Genomic DNA, 20316 nt, shown 5'->3' with positions numbered 1-20316 from the left:
TAAGAAGTTGAATATGGTTGATATCGTCTCTATACAAGAATAAATATAGAAATAATAAACCATCTGAAACCACCATAAGAAAGGGACTAAGGTAGAATGAAGAAAATTAGAAGAGATAAACCAATTAGGGTTATAATACATATATACATGGAAACACCACAAGGAAACTCCCTGTTTAGCTAGCTACCTTTATTTCAAACAAGCAAAAACGTCATTTTCTCCTTCTTTTATTTTTTTCCTACAAAATCAGAGAACAGGAGGGCAGAATGGGTCCTGCAGGGGTGGGAGGGGTTGGTATCAGTGGGAGGGGGGAGGTGGTGGGAAAAAGGGGTAGGAGGATGAATATGGCGCAAAAAATGTGTACACATGTATGTAAATGCGAAAATGAAACCTGTTGAAACTATTCCAGGAATCAGGGGAGGGGGCATAAAGGAGAGAGGTAGAGGGGGTGATTCTAAGTATGATACATTAGATACTTTGTAAGAACCTTTGTAAATGTCACAATGTACCTCCCACCAAGAACAACAATAAAGGGAGGAAAACTTCATTCAACAAATTATATTGATATTCCTAGACTACACTGAAATCAATTTTAAAATGCCCTATATTTTAAAATCATTCATTTCCTTGCCATTGCCTTCAAAAATGAAACCCAATCTTGTTTTAGCTCATCATGTCTTCACAGGTTGGTCTGTGCCCTCACATGCAGTGTAGATAAAACAAACGAGGGACCCTTTATTCATATTGCTGACTTCCATGGCACTTCATTTATCCTGAGTCCACGTTTAGGATGGGGCTCAGAATTTGCAAACCCATCTTAGTTTCTTACTTTGTAAACACTGCATTAGCTTAAGTAGCTAATGAGATGATTACTGAAGTCTAATGTGATGATACATTATGCAAATAAAGCAGATGTGAATGAAACAAATGCATAAATGTGACATTGGTCATCAAGACCATGTCTCTATATCCAGATGAGTTCATTTAAAAATTAAGTGAGGAACAAAATTGAATGATTTTCGTAAAGCTTTAGAATATACTTAAAATCTGAGTAACTGAATCATAGAACATATATTATGATTGAATCAAATACAATCATAATATTAAGAAATAACATTTAATTTGTGTTTTACACAGATGTTTTTGTTCATTAGTCATTTATTGAATGGTCTATTCCAACCTACAGGGCACAATCATCAACTAAGTTGTTGTTTTCCAAATCTTTAGAAAATCCACTTTCTCTTTAAGAAAGTTCTGAAGAATGACTAAGAAAACAAATCTATTCCATAAAACTGCAACAGATGTGTGTGACCAAGGACTTCCCAGATTGCATGGCTGAGATGAGGACATGTCATTAATTAAGAGAGATGATCACTCAGTCCTAACGGAAGAGAACAGAAGACCAAAATCTGTACAGGTGTTGACCAGGAAAAACAATTACTATCAGGGAGAAAAGTTGGGGGAATTACATTTGGAGAAAGAAGAAGGAAATGAAATGCAAATGTGATGTTGTAATTGTTGCATATTAAAGATAGGACTACTTTTTCCACCATTAGGAATAATTTAAGGTAGGAGAAAACAGGTAGCTGGAAGCAGGAAAAAGTGAAAGCTGGGATATGTTATCTTCCCTGTAATTAAAATTTTATTTGAATTTTACATAATTGTTGACCCTAATTGACTTGACCAGCAAAGAGCACAGGAAATATTCAAAGCTAGTTTTGCACAAGTCTGGAACTTCTCCACTGCTCTGGTTCATGTTTTGCCTACTTCTGCAGTCCTTGTTGCTCAAATCATTTTGGGTCTTGCCAATATGTCAGAACACACACTCCATCAACTAGATTGCATGTGCCTGCTTGACAGTCTGTTATTTTGCTTCAATATTCATTGTATGCAACATTAAAGTGGAATTGGGTCTAGAACATCACTAACAAATGTCTTCTTATTTTACATAAGAGAAAACTGAAACCCAGTGAAATTACATAATCTGTCCAAGGTGTTGTAGCTAGTGTCATTTTGAGAAGACAATGATTTTAAAAATTCTTCTAGAGCAGTCACAAATTTAATCCATCTACTTTATCTTGAGGCATGACTATAGTTTGTAATTTGCAGAAGTGAACTTGTTCTTTTAAATATTGCATTAACTTTGTTATATACAATATACATAACAATTTTGAAAGCATGTTTACTTTTGCCAAGGGTTTATTATTAAAAAGCCACAATGGAACATATTTCATACTAGCTTTTTAACCTTTTTTTTAAGTTTTGGGGGAAGTGCATTTTGTTTTCTTTTGAGGTAATGGAATAGTTATGAAAAGAGAGAAAAAAGGAAGCTATTCCCATCATATAAAAATCAAATTTTAGGAAATATTTGCTTTTGTTTCTAAATAATCATACTCTATGGGGTTCAAACTGAAAATTCATAATATCACTAAATTGCTATTTACTGATAAAAGTGGAAAAATACTGTTTTCTGCAGGTTCATTTTGGAAAAATTTATCCTTGCTATGACAGTATAGGCTGTGCTTAGAACATTTTTTTAAACATTAGTGGAATAATATCCACTAATTTCCAAAAAACAGTATACTTACTGATTGAGGACAGGTGTGTAGGCAGTTTTATCCTCATCAATAATAGTGACCATCAGTGTAATCAGTTGTGGCCAAAAATCCAAATTCTTGGTAGTTGGTCCTTGATCTTCCCGAGGAATGTCCTGTTTCTTACTCTGCCCACACAGCAGGCAACATGCAAAAGAAAAGGTTAAATAGGATGACTTTAGTAAGATGTCACTGTCAAATAGGAAGATCAGAGAAAAAATAATTATGAAGAAAAATCTTCTTAGATTATGGGAAGAAAGCCATTAAACTCAGTTTCCTTTCTTCACTGAATGACATCCCATAGGATAAACACACAGTGGCCAGGCTTTTGTTTCTAATCACTCTTTTTTTTATTTCAGCTTCTACCAAACATTATATGGTTTTGAAATGAAGGTTTCTCCTCCTTCTGACAACTGCAATTCATAACCTTAGTAACTTTATTGTGGCAATTATCCTTTTAATATGGTTTCTTTCATAGATGGAGATTGAATCTTCTGTGCAAAAAGATATGCTTATGTGTGTATACACATGTATATGTAACTTATTGTGTCTAGATATTTTAAATATTTTGCTCAATGTCACAATGGTAAAGGGTGCAGAACTCTATGATGCCTGGTTACAAACCATTAATGCAAAATTCTACAATACACACCTGCTATATGAAGCTTCCCATCCTGCCCAGGAATTTATCTGGCTAACTAAAATTTTATAGGTCTACTCTTTTCTTTCTTCTTGTTTATTTAAATTATCTATCAACCCTTATCAATTTACCATGGTATTTGAATTATTTAGTTCTTACCCCCAGAAAGCAGAATGTGGCTGGGAATGATCTGAAGGCACTTTGATGTTAACAAAGTACAGCTATAATTTTGAATATCCTACATATAAATTTCATAGTCAACATGTATAAGTCTTTTCAATGTAAAGATACATTATTCTGGTTATTTTTGTGGATATAATAACCCTATTATTGTTCTTACTTAAGTTAAAATATAGCACCACAATGTATTTACTTTTTACTGGAGACTACTACACAGATACTATATAATATACCTTCAGGGGCACATATTTCTCTAGGTTGCTTTCAATAGCTATCGATGTACATCTATGACCAAAATGCAACAGATGTTAAAATTTTTGTAGAGATACATTAAAATGATCAAATTCCTGAGAAATATCAAGGTGATCAGTGGATATTTAGGAAGAAAAAAGTTGACTTGCAAATATCCAGGTTGGCTGACATTCAAGTGAGATTTTAAACCAAATTTATTTTAATTTTGTGAATAGGATTTTATTATTACCATGAAAAACTAATTATATTGACTCAATATATTAAGCCCAATAGGTTTCTATATCTCTGTGCAGTATTTAGAAATCTGGACAATCTGGTGAGTTGTGAAGGCTGTAAATAAATTAGTTCTGATGGTGACAGTGGGCTGTATTAGGATATCATTAATCACCATGGTGTGTACATGTCTAACTACTTGTCTTACATACTTTAAGTGTTGTGATTAAATGGAAGGAAATTACTATAATTGATATGTCTAACATCACACCACTTATTCTGCAAGGAGTGATGTGGAAAAGAGGAGAGACAGAAGCAATTGAATATGCATAAATTCCAAAGTCTTGTAGGTATCATGTATTGTACTTCCCTTACTCTTTTTTATGACATCAGAAGATTACTGATGATGTAATTTTTTTGCATCAAATTCTGAATGTTGCATCAGGATACACCAAACTGGATGTTGAATCATTAATCTTATACATAACACAATACAGTAGCACAAATCTGGCATTCTCTAATAGACTTCATGCTTAAAAATACATAGTATAGTCAAGTATATTATAATATTTGCTAAGTTTCTTTTTTTTTAATGGTAATTTTTTTTTCTTTTATTATTCATATGTGCATACAAGGCTTGGTTCATTTCTCCCCCCTGCCCCCACCCCCTCCCTTACCACCCACTCTGTCCCCCTCCCTCTCCCCCACACCCCCTCAATACCCAGCAGAAACTATTTTGCCCTTATTTCTAATTTTGTTGTAGAGAGAGTATAAGCAATAATAGGAAGGAACAAGGGTTTTTGCTGGTTGAGATAAGGATGGCAATACAGGGCATTGACTCACATTGATTTCCTGTGCGTGGGTGTTACCTTCTAGGTTAATTCTTTTTGATCTAACCTTTTCTCTAGTTCCTGTTCCCCTTTTCCTATTGGCCTCAGTTGCTTTTAAGGTATCTGCTTTAGTTTCTCTGCATTAAGGGCAACAAATGCTAGCTAATTTTTTAGGTGTCTTACCTATCCTAAGTTTCTTAAGAATTAAAAATGTTCAGACCCATTTTATTAATATATGCTAAAATTCTACTAACTATTTGGATTTAGCTTTGGAAAAATTAAGGTACTGAATGGTAATAGAAATTTAGGGCAGATCCAAAATGGCGACTGGGACACAGATGCAGACTGTGTGAGTTCCGTGAATCAGGAACCTTGTTGAGATGCGGGAGACACACTTGGCTGAGGTAAAACACCAGGGAGAGCTGAAACTTCTGCACCCTGAACCCCTAGCCCATGGAAGTTCTCTCCATGACATGATACATTTAAAGAACAAGCGAGCCCCCACACCACTGTTGTCCACCAGGTCTCCACCTTGCTGGCCCTCCAGGCCTCTGCCCCATGGGCCCTCCAGGCTTCTGCCCTGCAGAACAGCCAGGCCTACAGTCCTCAGGCCTGACAGGTCACTGCCCTGCAGACCCACCAGACTGCTGCCCGCCCACTGGCCCACCAGAATGCCAGGCTGCTGCCTGCCCGCCAGCCCGCCAGCATACCAGCTGCCACCTGCTACAGGAGGGGTCCAACACCACCAGATGCAGGCTCCAAACTGGCCTAGGAGACACAGACAAACAGGACTGGATGCTAAAGGAATAGCACCAGAACTACTAAGACTGAAATTATACTGTTCCTGAACAGGGAACGTTTTAAAAAATTCTTTTTTCTTTAAGTGTTTGTTTGTCTTGTTTGTGTCTGATTGTCACCATATCTACCTGTTGATTTCTTTGATTCTCCATTTTTTTCTTTTCCTTCTGTTTCTTTTTCTTTTTTCTCCTTCCTTCTTGGTTCTGTTGGTTCTACTATTATAAATTGGCTAACACTAAATTACACACAGACAAGGGACAGAAACAGTACGAAGCAGAATGATGGGAAGATGAAAAAAGGATGGAAACCATTCTTCCCCCCAAAATAAATTAGTACAGGATTCAGAGGGAAATGAAAAAAACAGACACCCAGATCGAGACTCCAACAAAACACAGATAAACCATACCATGCAACCCAATGAAGCCCACAAGAACAACCTGAAAGAAGAAATCCTGGAAGTAATCAATGAGAAGTTCATAGAGATGATACTGGATATGGTCAACCAAAATGTACAGGAGACACTTAAATTCCAAGACAACAAAAATAAAGAACATGAGAAGACACAAAAACAAATAAATGAAATCATAGGAGGCCGAAACAAACACCAAAATCAAACAGAGATCACCATAGAGAGAAAAATGAATTAAGGACAAAAATTGACAATATGAAACAGGAAGTTATCCATGATATGGAAAACCTCAGAAAAAAGAATGAAACAGAAATACAAAACAAAATGGAAGGCCACTCCAGCAGACTAGAACAAGCAGAAGACAGAATCTCAGAACTCGAAGATGAAATGGTAATTAAAGGAAAAACTGAAGAACTATTAGTGAGACAACTCAACACCTATGAAAAGAATATGCAAGAATTCACCAACTCCATCAAAAGACCAAACCTGAGAATCATGGCATTGAAGAGGGATAAGAGGAGCAAGAAAAAGGGATTTGTAATATATTCAACAAAATAATGACAGAAAATGTCCCAAATCTCAAGAAAACTATGCCCATTCAGGTACAGGCAGCCTCCAGGACACCAAACAGACTTGACCAAACCAGAACTACCCCACCACATATTATGATTAAAACAACAAGCACAGAAAATAGAGAAAGAAAATTGAAGGCTGTAAGAGAGAAAAAACAAATAACATACAAAGGTAAACCCATTAAAATGACAACAGATTTGTCAACAGAAACCTTAAAAGCAAGAAGAACATGGAGTGAGGTATTCTGGGCACTGAATGAAAATAACTTCAATCCTAGGGTACTCTACCCAGCAAAACTATCATTCAAAATAGATGGAGCAATAAAAGTCTTCCATGATAAGCAGAAACTAAAACAATACAGGACCACCAAGACACCACTACAAAAGATTCTTCAAGGGATTCTGCACACAGAAAGTGAAAGCAAGCAAAACCATGAAAGGGCAGGCAGTACCAAACCACAGGTGAAGAAAAGGCAAGAAAGCAAAGAGTAACACTGATTCAGCTAAACATAATCAAACACTTAATCAATAAAGACAACTACAGGACAGGGATCACCACATATTTATCAATACTAATACTGAATGTTAACTGGACTTAATTCCCCCATCAAAAGATACCATTGGCAAACTGGATTAAAAAGGAAGATCCAACAATCTGTTGTCTACAGGAGACCCATCTCATCAACAGAAACAAGCACTGGCTTAGAGTAAAAGGCTGGAAGATCTACCAAGCCAATGGCCCCCCAAAATGGGTAGGGGTAACAATACTTCTCTCAAACAAAGTAGACTTCAAACCTACATTGATCAAAAAAGATAAAGAAGGACACTCCATACTAATAAAAGGGGAAATACACCAAAAGGAAAAAACAATTATCAACTTATATGCACCCAATGTCAATGCATCCAATTTCATCAAAAATATTCTGAAGGACCTAAAAACATATATAGACTCCAACACAGTGGTAGTGGAAGACTTTAATACTCCCCTATCACCAATAGATAGTTCATCAAAACAAAAAATCAAAAAAGGAAATCCTAGAACTAAATCACACCATAGATAAAATGGACCTAGCTGATGTCTACAGAGTATTTCATCCAACTTCTGCACAATATACATTCTTCTCAGCAGCTCAAGGAACCTTCTCCAAAACTGATCATATTTTAGGGCACCAAGCAAGTCTTAGCAAATATAAGAAAATAGAAATTATCCCATGCATTCTGTCTGATCACAATGCATTAAAACTAGAACTCAACAACAAAAACAACAGTAAAAAACATGCAAACAACTGGAAGCTGAAAAACACATTTCTCAATGATCAATGGGACACTGATGAAATAAAAGAGGAAATTCAAAGGTTCCTGGAAGTTAATGAAAATGAAAACACAACCTACCAGAAACTTTGGGACACAGCCAAGGCAGTCCTAAGAGGAAAGTTTATAGCCATGAGTGCATATATTAAAACATCAGAAAGATCTCAAATTAATGATCTAATGCTACATCTCAAACTCCTAGAAAACAAGAACAAGCAATCCCAAAACAAATAAAAAGAGAGAAATAATAAAAATAAGGGCGGAAATCAATGAAATACAATCAAACAAACAAACAAAATCCATACAAAGAATAAATGAAACAAAAAATATGGTTCTTTAAAAAATAAATAAGATTGACAGACCCCTAGCAAACCTGACTAAAATGAGGAAAAAGCCCTAATCAGTAAAATCAGAAGTGCAAAAGGGGAGATAACAACAAACACCACAGAAATCCAGGAAATCATCAGAGACTATTTTGAGAGCCTATATTCTAATAAAGTTGAAAATCTTGAAGAAATGGACGAGTTTTAGATACTTATGATGATTCAAAATTGAACCAAGAGGACATTAATCACCTGAATAGATCTATAACACAAAATGAAATTGAAGCAGCAATAAAGAGTCTCCCAAAAAAGAAAAGTCTAGGACCTGATGGATTCTCTGGTGAATTCTATCAGACCTTTAAAGAAGGACTAATACCAACCCTCCTCAAACTGTTCCATGAAATAGAAAGGGAAGGAACACTGCCTAACTCATTTTATGAAGCCAATATTACTCTCATCCCCAAACAAGACAAAGACACCTCCAAAAAGAACTATAGGCCAATTTCCTTAATGAACATTGATGCAAAAATCCTCAATAAAATAATGGCAAACTAAATTCAACAACACAATCACAAGATCATCCATAATGACCAAGTTGGTTTCATTCCAGGGATGAAGGGGTGGTTCAACATATGCAAATCTATAATTATAATACAGCACATTAATAGAAGCAAAGACAAAAACCACTCGATCATCTCAATAGATGCAGAAAAAGCCTTCAACAAGATCCAACACCACTTCATGATAAAAGCTCTAAGAAAACTAGGACTAGAAGGAATGTACCTCAACATTGTAAAGGCTATGTATGACAAACCTACAGCCAACTAATACTTAATGGTGAAAAACTGAAACCATTTCCCCTAAAATCAGAAATGAGACAAGGATGCCCACTATCTCTACTCCTATTCAACATAGTACTGGAATTCCTAGCCAGAGCAATTCAGCAAGAAGAGGAAATAAAATGAATACAAATAGGTAAAGAAACTTTCAAAATATCTGTATTTGCAGATATATGATCCTATACCTTAAAGACCCAAAAAACTACCGCAAAACTCCTAGACCCCGTAAACAGCTACAGCAAGGTGGCAGGATACAAAATCAACTCACAAAAATCATTAGCTTTTCTATACGTCAACAATGAACAAAGTGAGAAGGAATATATGAAAACAATTCCATTTAGAATAGCCTTAAAAAAAATCAAATACCTAGGAGTAAACTTAAAGGATGTGAATGACCTCTACAAGGAGAACTACAAACCTATGAAGAAAGAGTCCAAAGAAGAGTACAGAAGATGGAGAGATCTCCCATGCTCATGGATCAGTAGAATCAACATAGTATAAATGGCTATACTACTAAAAGCAATCTACATGTTTAATGCAATTCCCATCAAATCACAATGAATTTCATCACAGAGATTGAAAAATCTACCCTAAAGTTCATTTGGAAACACAAAAGACCATGAATAGCCAAGGCAATACTCAGCAAAAAGAGCAATGCTGAATGTATCACAATATCTGACTTCAAACTATATTACAAAGCAATAGCAATAAAAACAGCATGGTACTGGCACAAAAACAGACATGAAGACCAGTGGAACAGAATAGTTGACCCGGATATGAATCCACACAGCTATGCCCACCTTATTTTTGATAACGGCACTAAAAACATACAATGGAGAAAAGACAGCCTCTTCAAAAAATGTTGTTGAGAAAAGTGGTTATCTGTCTGAAAAACTAGATCCATGTTTATCATCCTGTACTAGTACCAACTCAAAATGGATCAAGAACTTTAATATCAGACCCAAAACTCTGAAGTTGGTACAGGAAGGAGCAGGAAACACTCTGAAAGTAATAAGTATAGGCAAGGAATTCCTCAGTAGAACCCCAACAGCCCAGGAACTAAGAGAAAGGATGGACAAGTGAGACTTCATAAAACTAAAAATCTTCTGCACAACAAAAGAAGTGGTCTCTAAACTAAAGAGACCACCCACAGAATGGGAGAAAATTTGCCAGCTACACATCAGACAAAGAACTGATAACCAGAATACAGGGAGCTTAAGAAACTAAACTTTCCCCAAATCAATGAACCAATAAAGAAATGGGCAACTGAACTAAACATAACTTTCTCAAAAGAAGAAATTCAAATGGCCAAAAAACACATGAAAAAATGCTCACCATCTCTAGCCTTAAAGGAATTGCAAATCAAAACCACAATAAGATTCTATCTCACCCCTGGTTAGAATAGCCATCATCAAAAACACCACCAACAACATGTATTGGTGAGGATGTGGGGAAAATACATCTGATATTTATAATATTTTCCTTATGTTGTACTGAAATCTTCTCTAATTAAAAATTTCAGTCACAAGTACTGGTATAATTTTTTTTATCACATAAGACAAATGCCATTTATCTTTTAATCTCTTTTTATATAACAACTCATCATGTATTTGAAGTCAACCATGTTAGTCTTGTATTTGCTATCTTTGGTCTAAATATAAATGCTTCTTTTAAAGATGTAATACTTCAAATGGAAGCAATGTCAGGCAGATGTGCCTCGTTGCTTTTTTCATTTTTAAACTGTTTCAATAGAAAGAGTAAACTTCATACACTGCTGGTGGGAATGCAAACTAGTACAACCACTCTGGAAAAAAATTTGGAGGCTTCTTAAAAATCTAAATATAAATCTGCCATATGATCTAGCAATACCACTCTTGGGGATATACCCAAAAGACTGTGACACAGGTTACTCCAGAGGCACCTGCACACCCATGTTTATTGCAGCACTATTCATAATAGCCAAGTTATGGAAACAGCCAAGATGCCCCACCACTGACGAATGGATCAAGAAAATGTGGTATTTATACACAATGGAATTTTATGCAGCCATGAAGAAGAACGAAATGTTATCATTCGCTGGTAAATGGATGGAATTGGAGAACATCATTCTGAGTGAGGTTAGCCTGGCCCAAAACACCAAAAATCATATGTTCTTCCTCATATGTGGACATTAGATCAAGGGCAAACACAACAAGGAGATTGGACTTTGATCACATGATAAAATGAGAGCACACAAGAGAAGTATGAGGATAGGTAAGACACCTAAAAAACTAGATAGCATTTATTGCCCAACACAGAGTTTATTTCCCAACACAGAGAAAATAAAACAGATACTTTAAAGCAACTGAGGCCAATAGGAGAAGGGGACCAGGAACTAGAGAAAGGGTTAGAGCAAGAAAAATTAACCTAGAAGGTAACACACATGCACAGGAAATCAATGTGAGTCAACTCCCTGTATAGCTATCCTTATCTCAACCAGCAAAAACCCTTGTTCCTTCCTATTATTGCTTATATTCTCTCTTCAACAAAATTATAGATAAGGGCAAAATAGTTTCTGCCGGGTAGTGAGGGGGGAGGGGAGAGGGAAGGGGCAGGGGGTGGTGGTGGTGAGGGAGGGGGTGGGGTTACAGGGGAGAAATGACTCAAGCATTTTATGCACATATGAATAATAAAACAATAAAAATTAAAAAAAAAAAACTCTAATGGACCTAAGAGCACAGATAGACCCTAACCCAGTTAGAATGGGAGACCTGAATACCCAAATGTCACCAATAGATAGGTCATCCATGCAAAAGATCAACAAAGAAACTTCAGAGCTACTACACACATTAGACCAAATTGACATCATTGATATCTACAGAGGATTTCACAACCAGGAAACATACATTCTTTTTTGCAGCTCATGGAACTTTCTCCAAAACAGATCATATTTTAAGACACTAAACAACTCTCAACAATTTCAAGAAAACTGAGGTAGATAAGGGCAAAATAGTTTTTGCTGGGTAGTGAGGGGGTAGAGGGAGAGAGGGAGGGAGTGGGGGGGGTGAGGGGGGTTGGGGGAAGGGGGGAGAAATGACCCAAACATTGTATGCACATATGAATAAAATAAAAAATTTAAAAAAAAGAAAATGTGGTATTTTACACAAGGGATTTCACATAGCCATGAAGAAGAATGAAGTCTTATTATTCACAAGTAAATGGATGGAACTGGAGAACATCATTCTGGGCGAGGTCAGCCAGACTCAGAAGACCAAAAATTGTGTGTTCTCCCTCATATGTGGACTTTAGATCTAGGGAATATACAGAAATGTTGTTGAATTGGGTCACATGACAAGGGGAGAGCATATACGTGAGGTATGGAGATAGGTAGAATATGCAAAACATGAATGCGTTTGATGTCCCCACTCCAGAGGAACTAATACAGAAACCTTAAAGCAACAGAGGTCAACAGGAGAAGGGGATCAGGAACCAGTGTAAAGACAGAGATAAATCAACTTGGTATATAACAAATTTGTACATGGAAGCAGTGCTAGGAATCTCTCTGTATAGCTATCCTTAATTCAACTAGCAAAATCTCTTTGTCTTTCTTATTATGCTTATGTCTTCTCTTCAACAAAATTAGAGATAAGGGCAGAACAGGTTCTGCCTGGAAGTGCAGGGGGGGAGGGAGGGGGCAGAGGGCAGGGAGGATAAATGGCCCAAACAATGTATGTATATGTGAATAAATGAAAAAAAAAGAAATTTAGATAATTTGTAGTGAGTACATTTACATTTCTGGATTTACTGAAACTTATGTATTAATACTTATTATAATAGGAAAACAACAAATATAGACTCATTAATAATAACAAAAATTGCAATATGTTTAGAAGATATGACATCTAATCAATTCAATTATAGAGGTTATTATAATAGTGACTAAAATTATTTTGTCAATAGAATATTGTGGAAAGAGATTTAAAATAAAATCTGTGAGGGTATAATGGGAAGAGGATTTTTTGTAAGTAGAAAGTTGGTGGAATATAGGGTCAGCTGAAGAAAGCATCTAATGGTCATGTTTACAGAATATTTCACTACAAAAAAAATGTAGACATGCTGATGTGTACAATACACTTTCATTATATCAAATATATGAACTACATAGAGAGAACCATTATGTACAAAAAAGTATTGATGCCTTTATGTTAATGGGACTTATGTAACAGTTTGAACATTGGTATAAAATATTTCTGTGTCATTTCAACTATTTGTTGAGTGAGCATATAATTGTGAAATACCTCCTGTAAGGAGCTGATCAAATATAGGTTGGGCAGAGAGATGGCAAAGTTGGGGTTACTTAAATACAAAAGCACATTCCAGATAGGTATTTGAAAAATTACTAATAAGATGAGTTAAAACAGCCTTTGGCAAAGTGTGTTTCTTTAACATTAGGTGTTCAGGATATTAATGAGTATCACACCCACACATTCACCACCACATACATATCTGGTCCATGCTTAAACAACTTATGCCAACATTTGCTCAAACATAGTTAAAGTGGTTATTTTCTGACTTCTTGAAGCCATTACTATTCTAAAGTACATTGCCTAAGATCAAAATTCTCAAATTAAGTGTGCATCACCATTGCTTGGAAAAAGTCTGTGGACACACAGATTGCTAGTCACCACTCTCAGAGTTCCGGATTCATCAGACCTATAATGAGGCCAGAGTATGTGCATCTGTCTTAGCCTTTCAAGTAATGTCTATGCTGGCTGCTGGTCCAGGCATCATTTGAGAATCACTTCTCTAAGGACTAACACTAGAATGTTAAATTCTCAAATGTATTTGAACTTGGCCAAGTCCTTCATTCTCTTCCTATTCCCCACTTTATCTTGTAAACTTTCTTCAAGGTAACTGTCCCTTTGAACATACTTTGAAAGATGAAAGAGAGACAAAGGAGTCAAATCTATAAGGATTCTGTGTCACATCAAGGACTTTTTATTTAACAAAATAGAGATAATTAGACATGAAAATATTTGATTACACCTATGTTTTATATGATGTAGCAATATCAGAAGAAGCTTAATGAAGAGGAAGGGAAATAAGGAATGAGTTAATAAGTAAAACTGAAAGAACACATTGACAAGTTGGTGAAAAAGAGAAATGGAGGAATGAATTAGAGCCCTGTGGAAGGCAATTAGGGTAGACAAGTCAGGAGTTTCATTCTGAAGTATTGATGTAAATAGAAGAATTCTAGGACTACATGAGGAAGCAGAGATTATGGTGTAAATAAGATCTCTCAAAGAGGGAGGAGATACATGAGCATAAACAAAACCTTAGGTTATAAAAAGCTAGAAAAGGACAAAAATTTACACAAGAGATGTGTAAGTGGGAAAAAGAGGTTTCTTTTTTGTTTGTTTTTTCCTTTTATTACATCATTTTTAAATTTACTTACATGTGTATACATCGTTTGTGCCACCTCCCCACTCTTTCCTCCCCCACCCTGATTTTGTTGAAGAGAAAGACAACATTTTTGTTAGTTTGAGATAAAGATAGCTATACAGAGAGATTCCTAGCATTGCTTCTATGCACTTGTGAATTGTAACCCACATTGGTTCATCTCTACCAGACCTCTTCACTATTTCCTGGTCGAGGCTTCTGTTGAAACAGGAATGGATAGAACCAAGAGGACATGTAGGATTAGCTTCAGGTGTAAATGAAGAAACTGATTTCTTCTCTGTGTTGGAGGTGATTCTTATTGATGGTGAGCAAGGACAGCTAGGAATTTCCATCCTGATAAAAGATGTGGCAGGACACAGTGCAGGAGGAATAGCAATAGTTGGAAATGGCACATATGAGGAATGGGAGAGAGCCTTGATTTGGACTTATAGTGGAACTGCCAGTTAGCTTGAGGGCTCTGCTTAGGGTGGGTCCCCAAGATTACAGTGACACCACTCTGGACAATCACAGATTTTCTTGATTATTGAATTCGAAGTTTGGATTTGCTACTGAAGTGCACAGGAAAGCAGAAAGAGATTTGAGTTGGTCAAAAATAACTTAAGTGCTGGAGCAAATATATATTTTTGGTCTGGAAGATGGAAGAAAAGAAATGGGAAGAAAGGTCAGATATAGATCCAAAGGAGGTAAGGAATGAGAAAGACAAAAGGGTAGGAACTGTGGTCAGCGGGATATTTGTTCTTAGGCATCAGACCATGTTAGTGGGAGGCAAGAATGGAGCTTCAGTGAAGGACTCTACAGCTGAGGTCTAGGAGAGCCAAGGAAAATGACTCTGCAGGTAATGTAAAACTGTAATCTCTGGAAAGAACTTACAAAATTTGTGTGCTTATGTGTGTATATACAGAGGTGACTGCTGTGCTGTGTGTAATCCAATGGCTTTAGTTCAAGGTAGGTAAGCAACGATAAAAACTCTTGGGAATAGGATTAATTGGGGGTAAGAATTTGAAAAATCAGGACATTATGGATATTAAGAAAATAAAATGAGATAGGAGTGAGTCTGAGCATTTAAAAAGAAATAAAATATAAAAATGTAATAAAATTACAGCAAGATAAATTAATATTAAGCCATTAACTATATAACGTGTTGGAAGCTTCCTCTCACCCTGAGTTGGTTATTTACCTCCCCATACTTGTGAGCTAAGGCAATCTTAGCTGTAGTACTTCATAGGTTAAAAATAGGAATTCTGTAATTGGTTCAAGAGGCAGAACATAAAGTTTCAGACACTCAAGGGATCTAAGGTCCTTGTGAGATCAATGTCGATAGTTTATTAGCTACGGAAAGAGAGGACATCAGCCTACTCTGCCTTTAGAGAGGATTGAGGAAGAGTATTTCTCTATACGCCCTTCCCTATCTGAAGGCAACCTGTTGGGCATTCTTGACATTCGGGGAATTAGCCTTCTTGCTTCTTCTCAGACAGCACTACCTAACAATACCTCTACCACCTCCAAAAGCAGCAACAGAAGCATTTTTTTAACTCATTCTAAGTTCAACCCTCACCAAAAATGAAAACAGTTAAAATTTTAAAATTCAAATAAAAAGCCCAAACCTTAGCCTTGAAGATTGGATGTACAACAATAATAGCTAGACTACCTATAAAAGAACCCTGAGCCACAATCTTGTCTGTAGCAATCAACTCAAAAAAGCCAAACCAAAGTCTGTGACTTGCCCAATGGCTGGTAGTTCCTCATATTTTTCCCTCACTTCCAACTCAAGACCAACTAGAGAAAGCCAAATATGCTAGTCACGTTAGTCACAGAGGATGTCTGCTTCTATTCAGTAGACTGCCAGCTTCTCTATGTTAACAACTACCAATGACATACCCTTCTCTGTTTGTCACTGTGAGTCTTTCTCACTTCCTTGCCTGCCTGAGTCTTTGCCAAAAGCAAGTGATTGTGGCTGATTTACTTGCTATAGCAAGAACAGAATAAAAAGTCTTTGTTCTCACTTGGGTGGTCTTCATTTATTTCCAAATATTAAAACCAAATGTCATTATCCTCATCTTGAAGATAAACTACTGTTATCACAATTTCTACCTCTCCTTTTTAACTGATAAAAAAATATGTACATCACATTTAAAAATGTACAGCCTTACTTTCTCCCTTTTAGTTTCAATTCTAGGACCTAGTTATGTATTTATAGACACAGACAACAATTATTAATGAAAACTAATAATACCAAGTCATTTTTTCTCTGCATTATATATCTTGAATAAGGAAGTCTATCAAAAAACAAAGTTATTGATGCTTGTGTGAAATCCCTGTGCACTCTGAGCTGTTGACCATCGCAATTGTTGAGTACTCATCTAATAGTTTCAGAGTTATAGGCACAATCCACATCCAAGTACTTTTCCATTTGATTTTTCTCTAAGCTTAGAACTTTCTTAATTTTCATTGTTTTAATTTTGGCATCCTTTTATACAAAATATTCCTAATGACTTAATAATTCTTATCATTCATATTATCATGGCCCTTTCATCTGCTTCTCCCAACTAGTGTTGGTTTAATCTTGTTAATTGTGGGAGGTATGAGAAACCAGACATGCACACAATGAAGAGTTCCAGGTTGTTCAGTTCTCAGTTTTTCACAGCTTCCTACTCAACTGGCCAAAACAGAAATCCATCAAAATGATATGATGATGTTTAGAATGACAACATTAACATTACTTGTCCTGGACATCCCCAAAAGCCATAGCTTTCTTGATTACACTTAAATAAAATTATATGAATTTCTGCTTTTGGTGTGAAGGGGTGGACAGAAGAACAAAACAGCGGGGTATAAAAATACTTCATGGAGGCTTCTGCATAGAAGAAGAAAAAAAAATAAAGGAAAAGAGTTGCCAAAATATATTAACTTTATGTGAGCACCTTGGTCACCCAACAGAGAGTTATACAACCCCTGCTTTTTGTCAGCTCAGACAAAAATAGAAGATTAGATTCCAGGACCTTGCATCTGAAGTGAAATCAAGAAGACTGTTTGCAAACAAGACAAAAGACTGAGATTCAAGGTTAACATCAATGCCTAAATAAACACATTTTTTTCCTCATTTCTTCTCAACTTTTGCCAACAGATTTTAGCTCTACCCATAGCACCACCTCTTTTCTTTGTTTCCTTATCACATTGTAGTACTGAAAATATCTATGCAGACAGTATCTCTGCAATTTCTGCATTCTACAGATAAGGGAATTAAGTCTGAGATAAAGTGGTCCATCCCAGGTCATATAAGGTCAGAAAAGCCAGAAAATCAAGCCTTGAAAATTTAATATTCTCAAGAGAGCCTACCTCACTCTGATAATCTTTCTCCAGAAATTGAAAATTGTTCAAGTTAGATAATAGAAAATACAGTCATATTTTGTTTGTCAACACACAAATGAGCAAATGAACGTATTTGTCACAGAGCAATTCAGAAGTGTGAGAGCCATTCCTACATGGAAGAATTCATATTTTTAAATTGATGACACAAAATGTTTCCCTACACTTTAAAAATAATATTAAAGGGGCCTCCTTTTTAAGATGGTATGGATAGTTCCCTTTACTTCTGTTTTGCTTTTGGCAATGTTCACTGGATCTCTTACTTAGACCATTTTCAACTCCACCACCTTTGATCTACCTACTTCAAAGGTTTCTATTAATCTTTAACATCACTGTCAAAGATGCCTTCTTTATCCATTGAATCTTATTGAAGATGGTAAAGAGTCTTACTAAAATGTGGTAAACCTTTTAAAAATTAAAAGTTAAAACAAGTAAACTTTGCCTATGAATGTGTGAGATTTAGGAAGGTAGGCTGAAAGAGGCAGGGCACCTGAACTCTCTAATTGGCTCGGTCTTGGTCACAGTGAATTGTCCTTAGCATTTTGGTCATCCTGTGCATAAATCTTAGTTTATTTTTACTATTGATAAAGTAGTGGCATCCTAACTTTAGGGCTAGCTGAGTCAAAGTCAATGTCCCAGTTTTCCTGTCTATTATGTAACTTTTTAAAATCCATACAAAATGTACCTTTGGAAAATATGAATTACAACTTATGTAGAGAATCTGAAAGAAATATTGCTTAGTGAAATTTGGGACTATGTTCAAATATGCTGTTGTTTTCTAAGTCTGGTGCATGGATCCTCTACATCACATCAGATTCACTTGGGTTTTTTTTTTTTTTTTAGAAATATAGCTGATTTTAGAGTGCCAGTTGTAGACTGGCTAATTCAGAATAATTGAAAATATTTGCCTGGAATTCTGGATTATGTAATTGCCACTGGTGTTATGAAGTCCTCATGTTCATAGGTAGAAGCCAGTATTAGATTGTAATAAAACTGGGTAAAAAGAGGCCCCAGTTTTTGAGGAAGAAGAGTGACATAATTTCTTTGGGATGCCAGTATCTGTCACAAGCTTGCTAGATTTTATATGCCATTGTGATAACAAAAGGCTTTGATTTCACTTTTTATAACTTGCAAATTTCCAAGTACCACAGTTACCTCATTTTAAGAGGAGTAGAACATCTTATGGAATATTTATGTGGTAAATATCCAGCAGTTGCTAAACTCCAGTGCAAGATTCTTTTGTAAAACATTAGTTTTTAAATTATCAGTCATTGGGAAATTACTGGTGTCCTCAAATAATATACTGTTGCTAATTGAAAACAACAGGAAAATTAGCAACTAGCAATCTTGAGTAATTATTTAAAACTAAAAATACATTGATCTGGGCAGGAAAACAATGAATTTACATATATTAGAATATTTCACTTTCATTGCAAAAAAATAGCTGAAGAATCTTTACTGGGTCTTTTCAGCTTCAATAAAACAGAGTTATCCCGACATCTAAATTGCCAGAACTTCATTTAAATGTATTTGGACATTTTAAGTGGCTTTTAACAGCTCTAAATGTCTCAATGCATTTGAATAGGTTGTATCTGGGTAAGAAAACTTTACTTAACTATAAAATATCACAATTTTGAATGTGGACCTCAAAAGATGCAAATTATATAAACAGCATGTTATAACAGAAAAATATACACATGGAATCAGAATCTTCTATTGTATTTTCAATTTATTGAATTAATTTGGGCAGGGTATTAGTCTCCTCAAACTTTGTATTCCTAATATTGACATGCACACACACATATGTATATTTCTGAACACCCTGGCAAATATATTTGCAGGATACATTTAATAATATTTATTGGTATAATAGGTATATGCTCACATTATTAAATTTATATGATCTAGCTAAACGACAGTGTTGTTATTAGTATTCCAGGAGATAAGCTTGTGAAAGCATCTTGAACATATTTTAATGGATGAACTAATGGTTTACTCTTTTTTTTCCTTGTGGCTTTTTTTTATTGTTTATACATTTATTCATTTGTGTATACATTGCCTGGGCCACCTCTTCCCCTTCCCCCCAACCCCCTCCCCCACCCCCTCACTTCTAGGCAGAACATGTTTTGCCCTCTTCTCCAATTTTGTTGAAGAGAAAACATAAGAGATAATAAGAAAGACATAGCATTTTTGCTAGTTTGAAATAAAGTTAGATATACAGACAGATTCCTTGTGTTGTTTCCATGTACAAGTGTATTACAACCCACATTGGTTCATCTCTACCAGACTTCTGGGTCACCTTCCCATAGTGGCCTCTGCCAGTTTAATTTAAGATTACTCTTTTGCTCCTCTACAGTGGGCACATCAAACACTTTCAAGTTTTAGGTTTCCTTCCCATTCTCTATTCCTCTTGTATGCGTTCTCCCCTTAGCGTGTGACCCATGTTCAATAATATTACTGCGTTTGTTTTAGGTCTATAATCCACATATGAGGGAGAACATGTGATTTTTGGCCTTCTGAGCCTGGCTAACTTTGCTTAAGATGATGTTC

At 35.8% G+C, this 20316-nt stretch overlaps 1 protein-coding gene across 1 annotated transcript in view; it reads right to left on the bottom strand.

Annotated features, from left to right (window-relative positions):
• Window positions 1-20316, bottom strand: part of Unc13c (unc-13 homolog C) — a 541194-nt gene that overhangs the window by 218019 nt on the left and 302859 nt on the right. The window contains exon 17 of the mRNA XM_074065986.1: window positions 2589-2722. Coding sequence (XP_073922087.1) covers window positions 2589-2722 — 134 coding nt within the window. The remainder of the gene's footprint in view (window positions 1-2588; window positions 2723-20316) is intronic.

Source organism: Castor canadensis, chromosome 2 (assembly GCF_047511655.1).
Source record: "Castor canadensis chromosome 2, mCasCan1.hap1v2, whole genome shotgun sequence".
In the NCBI taxonomy this organism is placed as follows: Eukaryota; Metazoa; Chordata; class Mammalia; order Rodentia; family Castoridae; genus Castor; species Castor canadensis.
The sequence above is the reverse complement of the archived record's forward strand: the minus strand, read 5'-3'. Positions and strand labels throughout refer to the sequence as shown.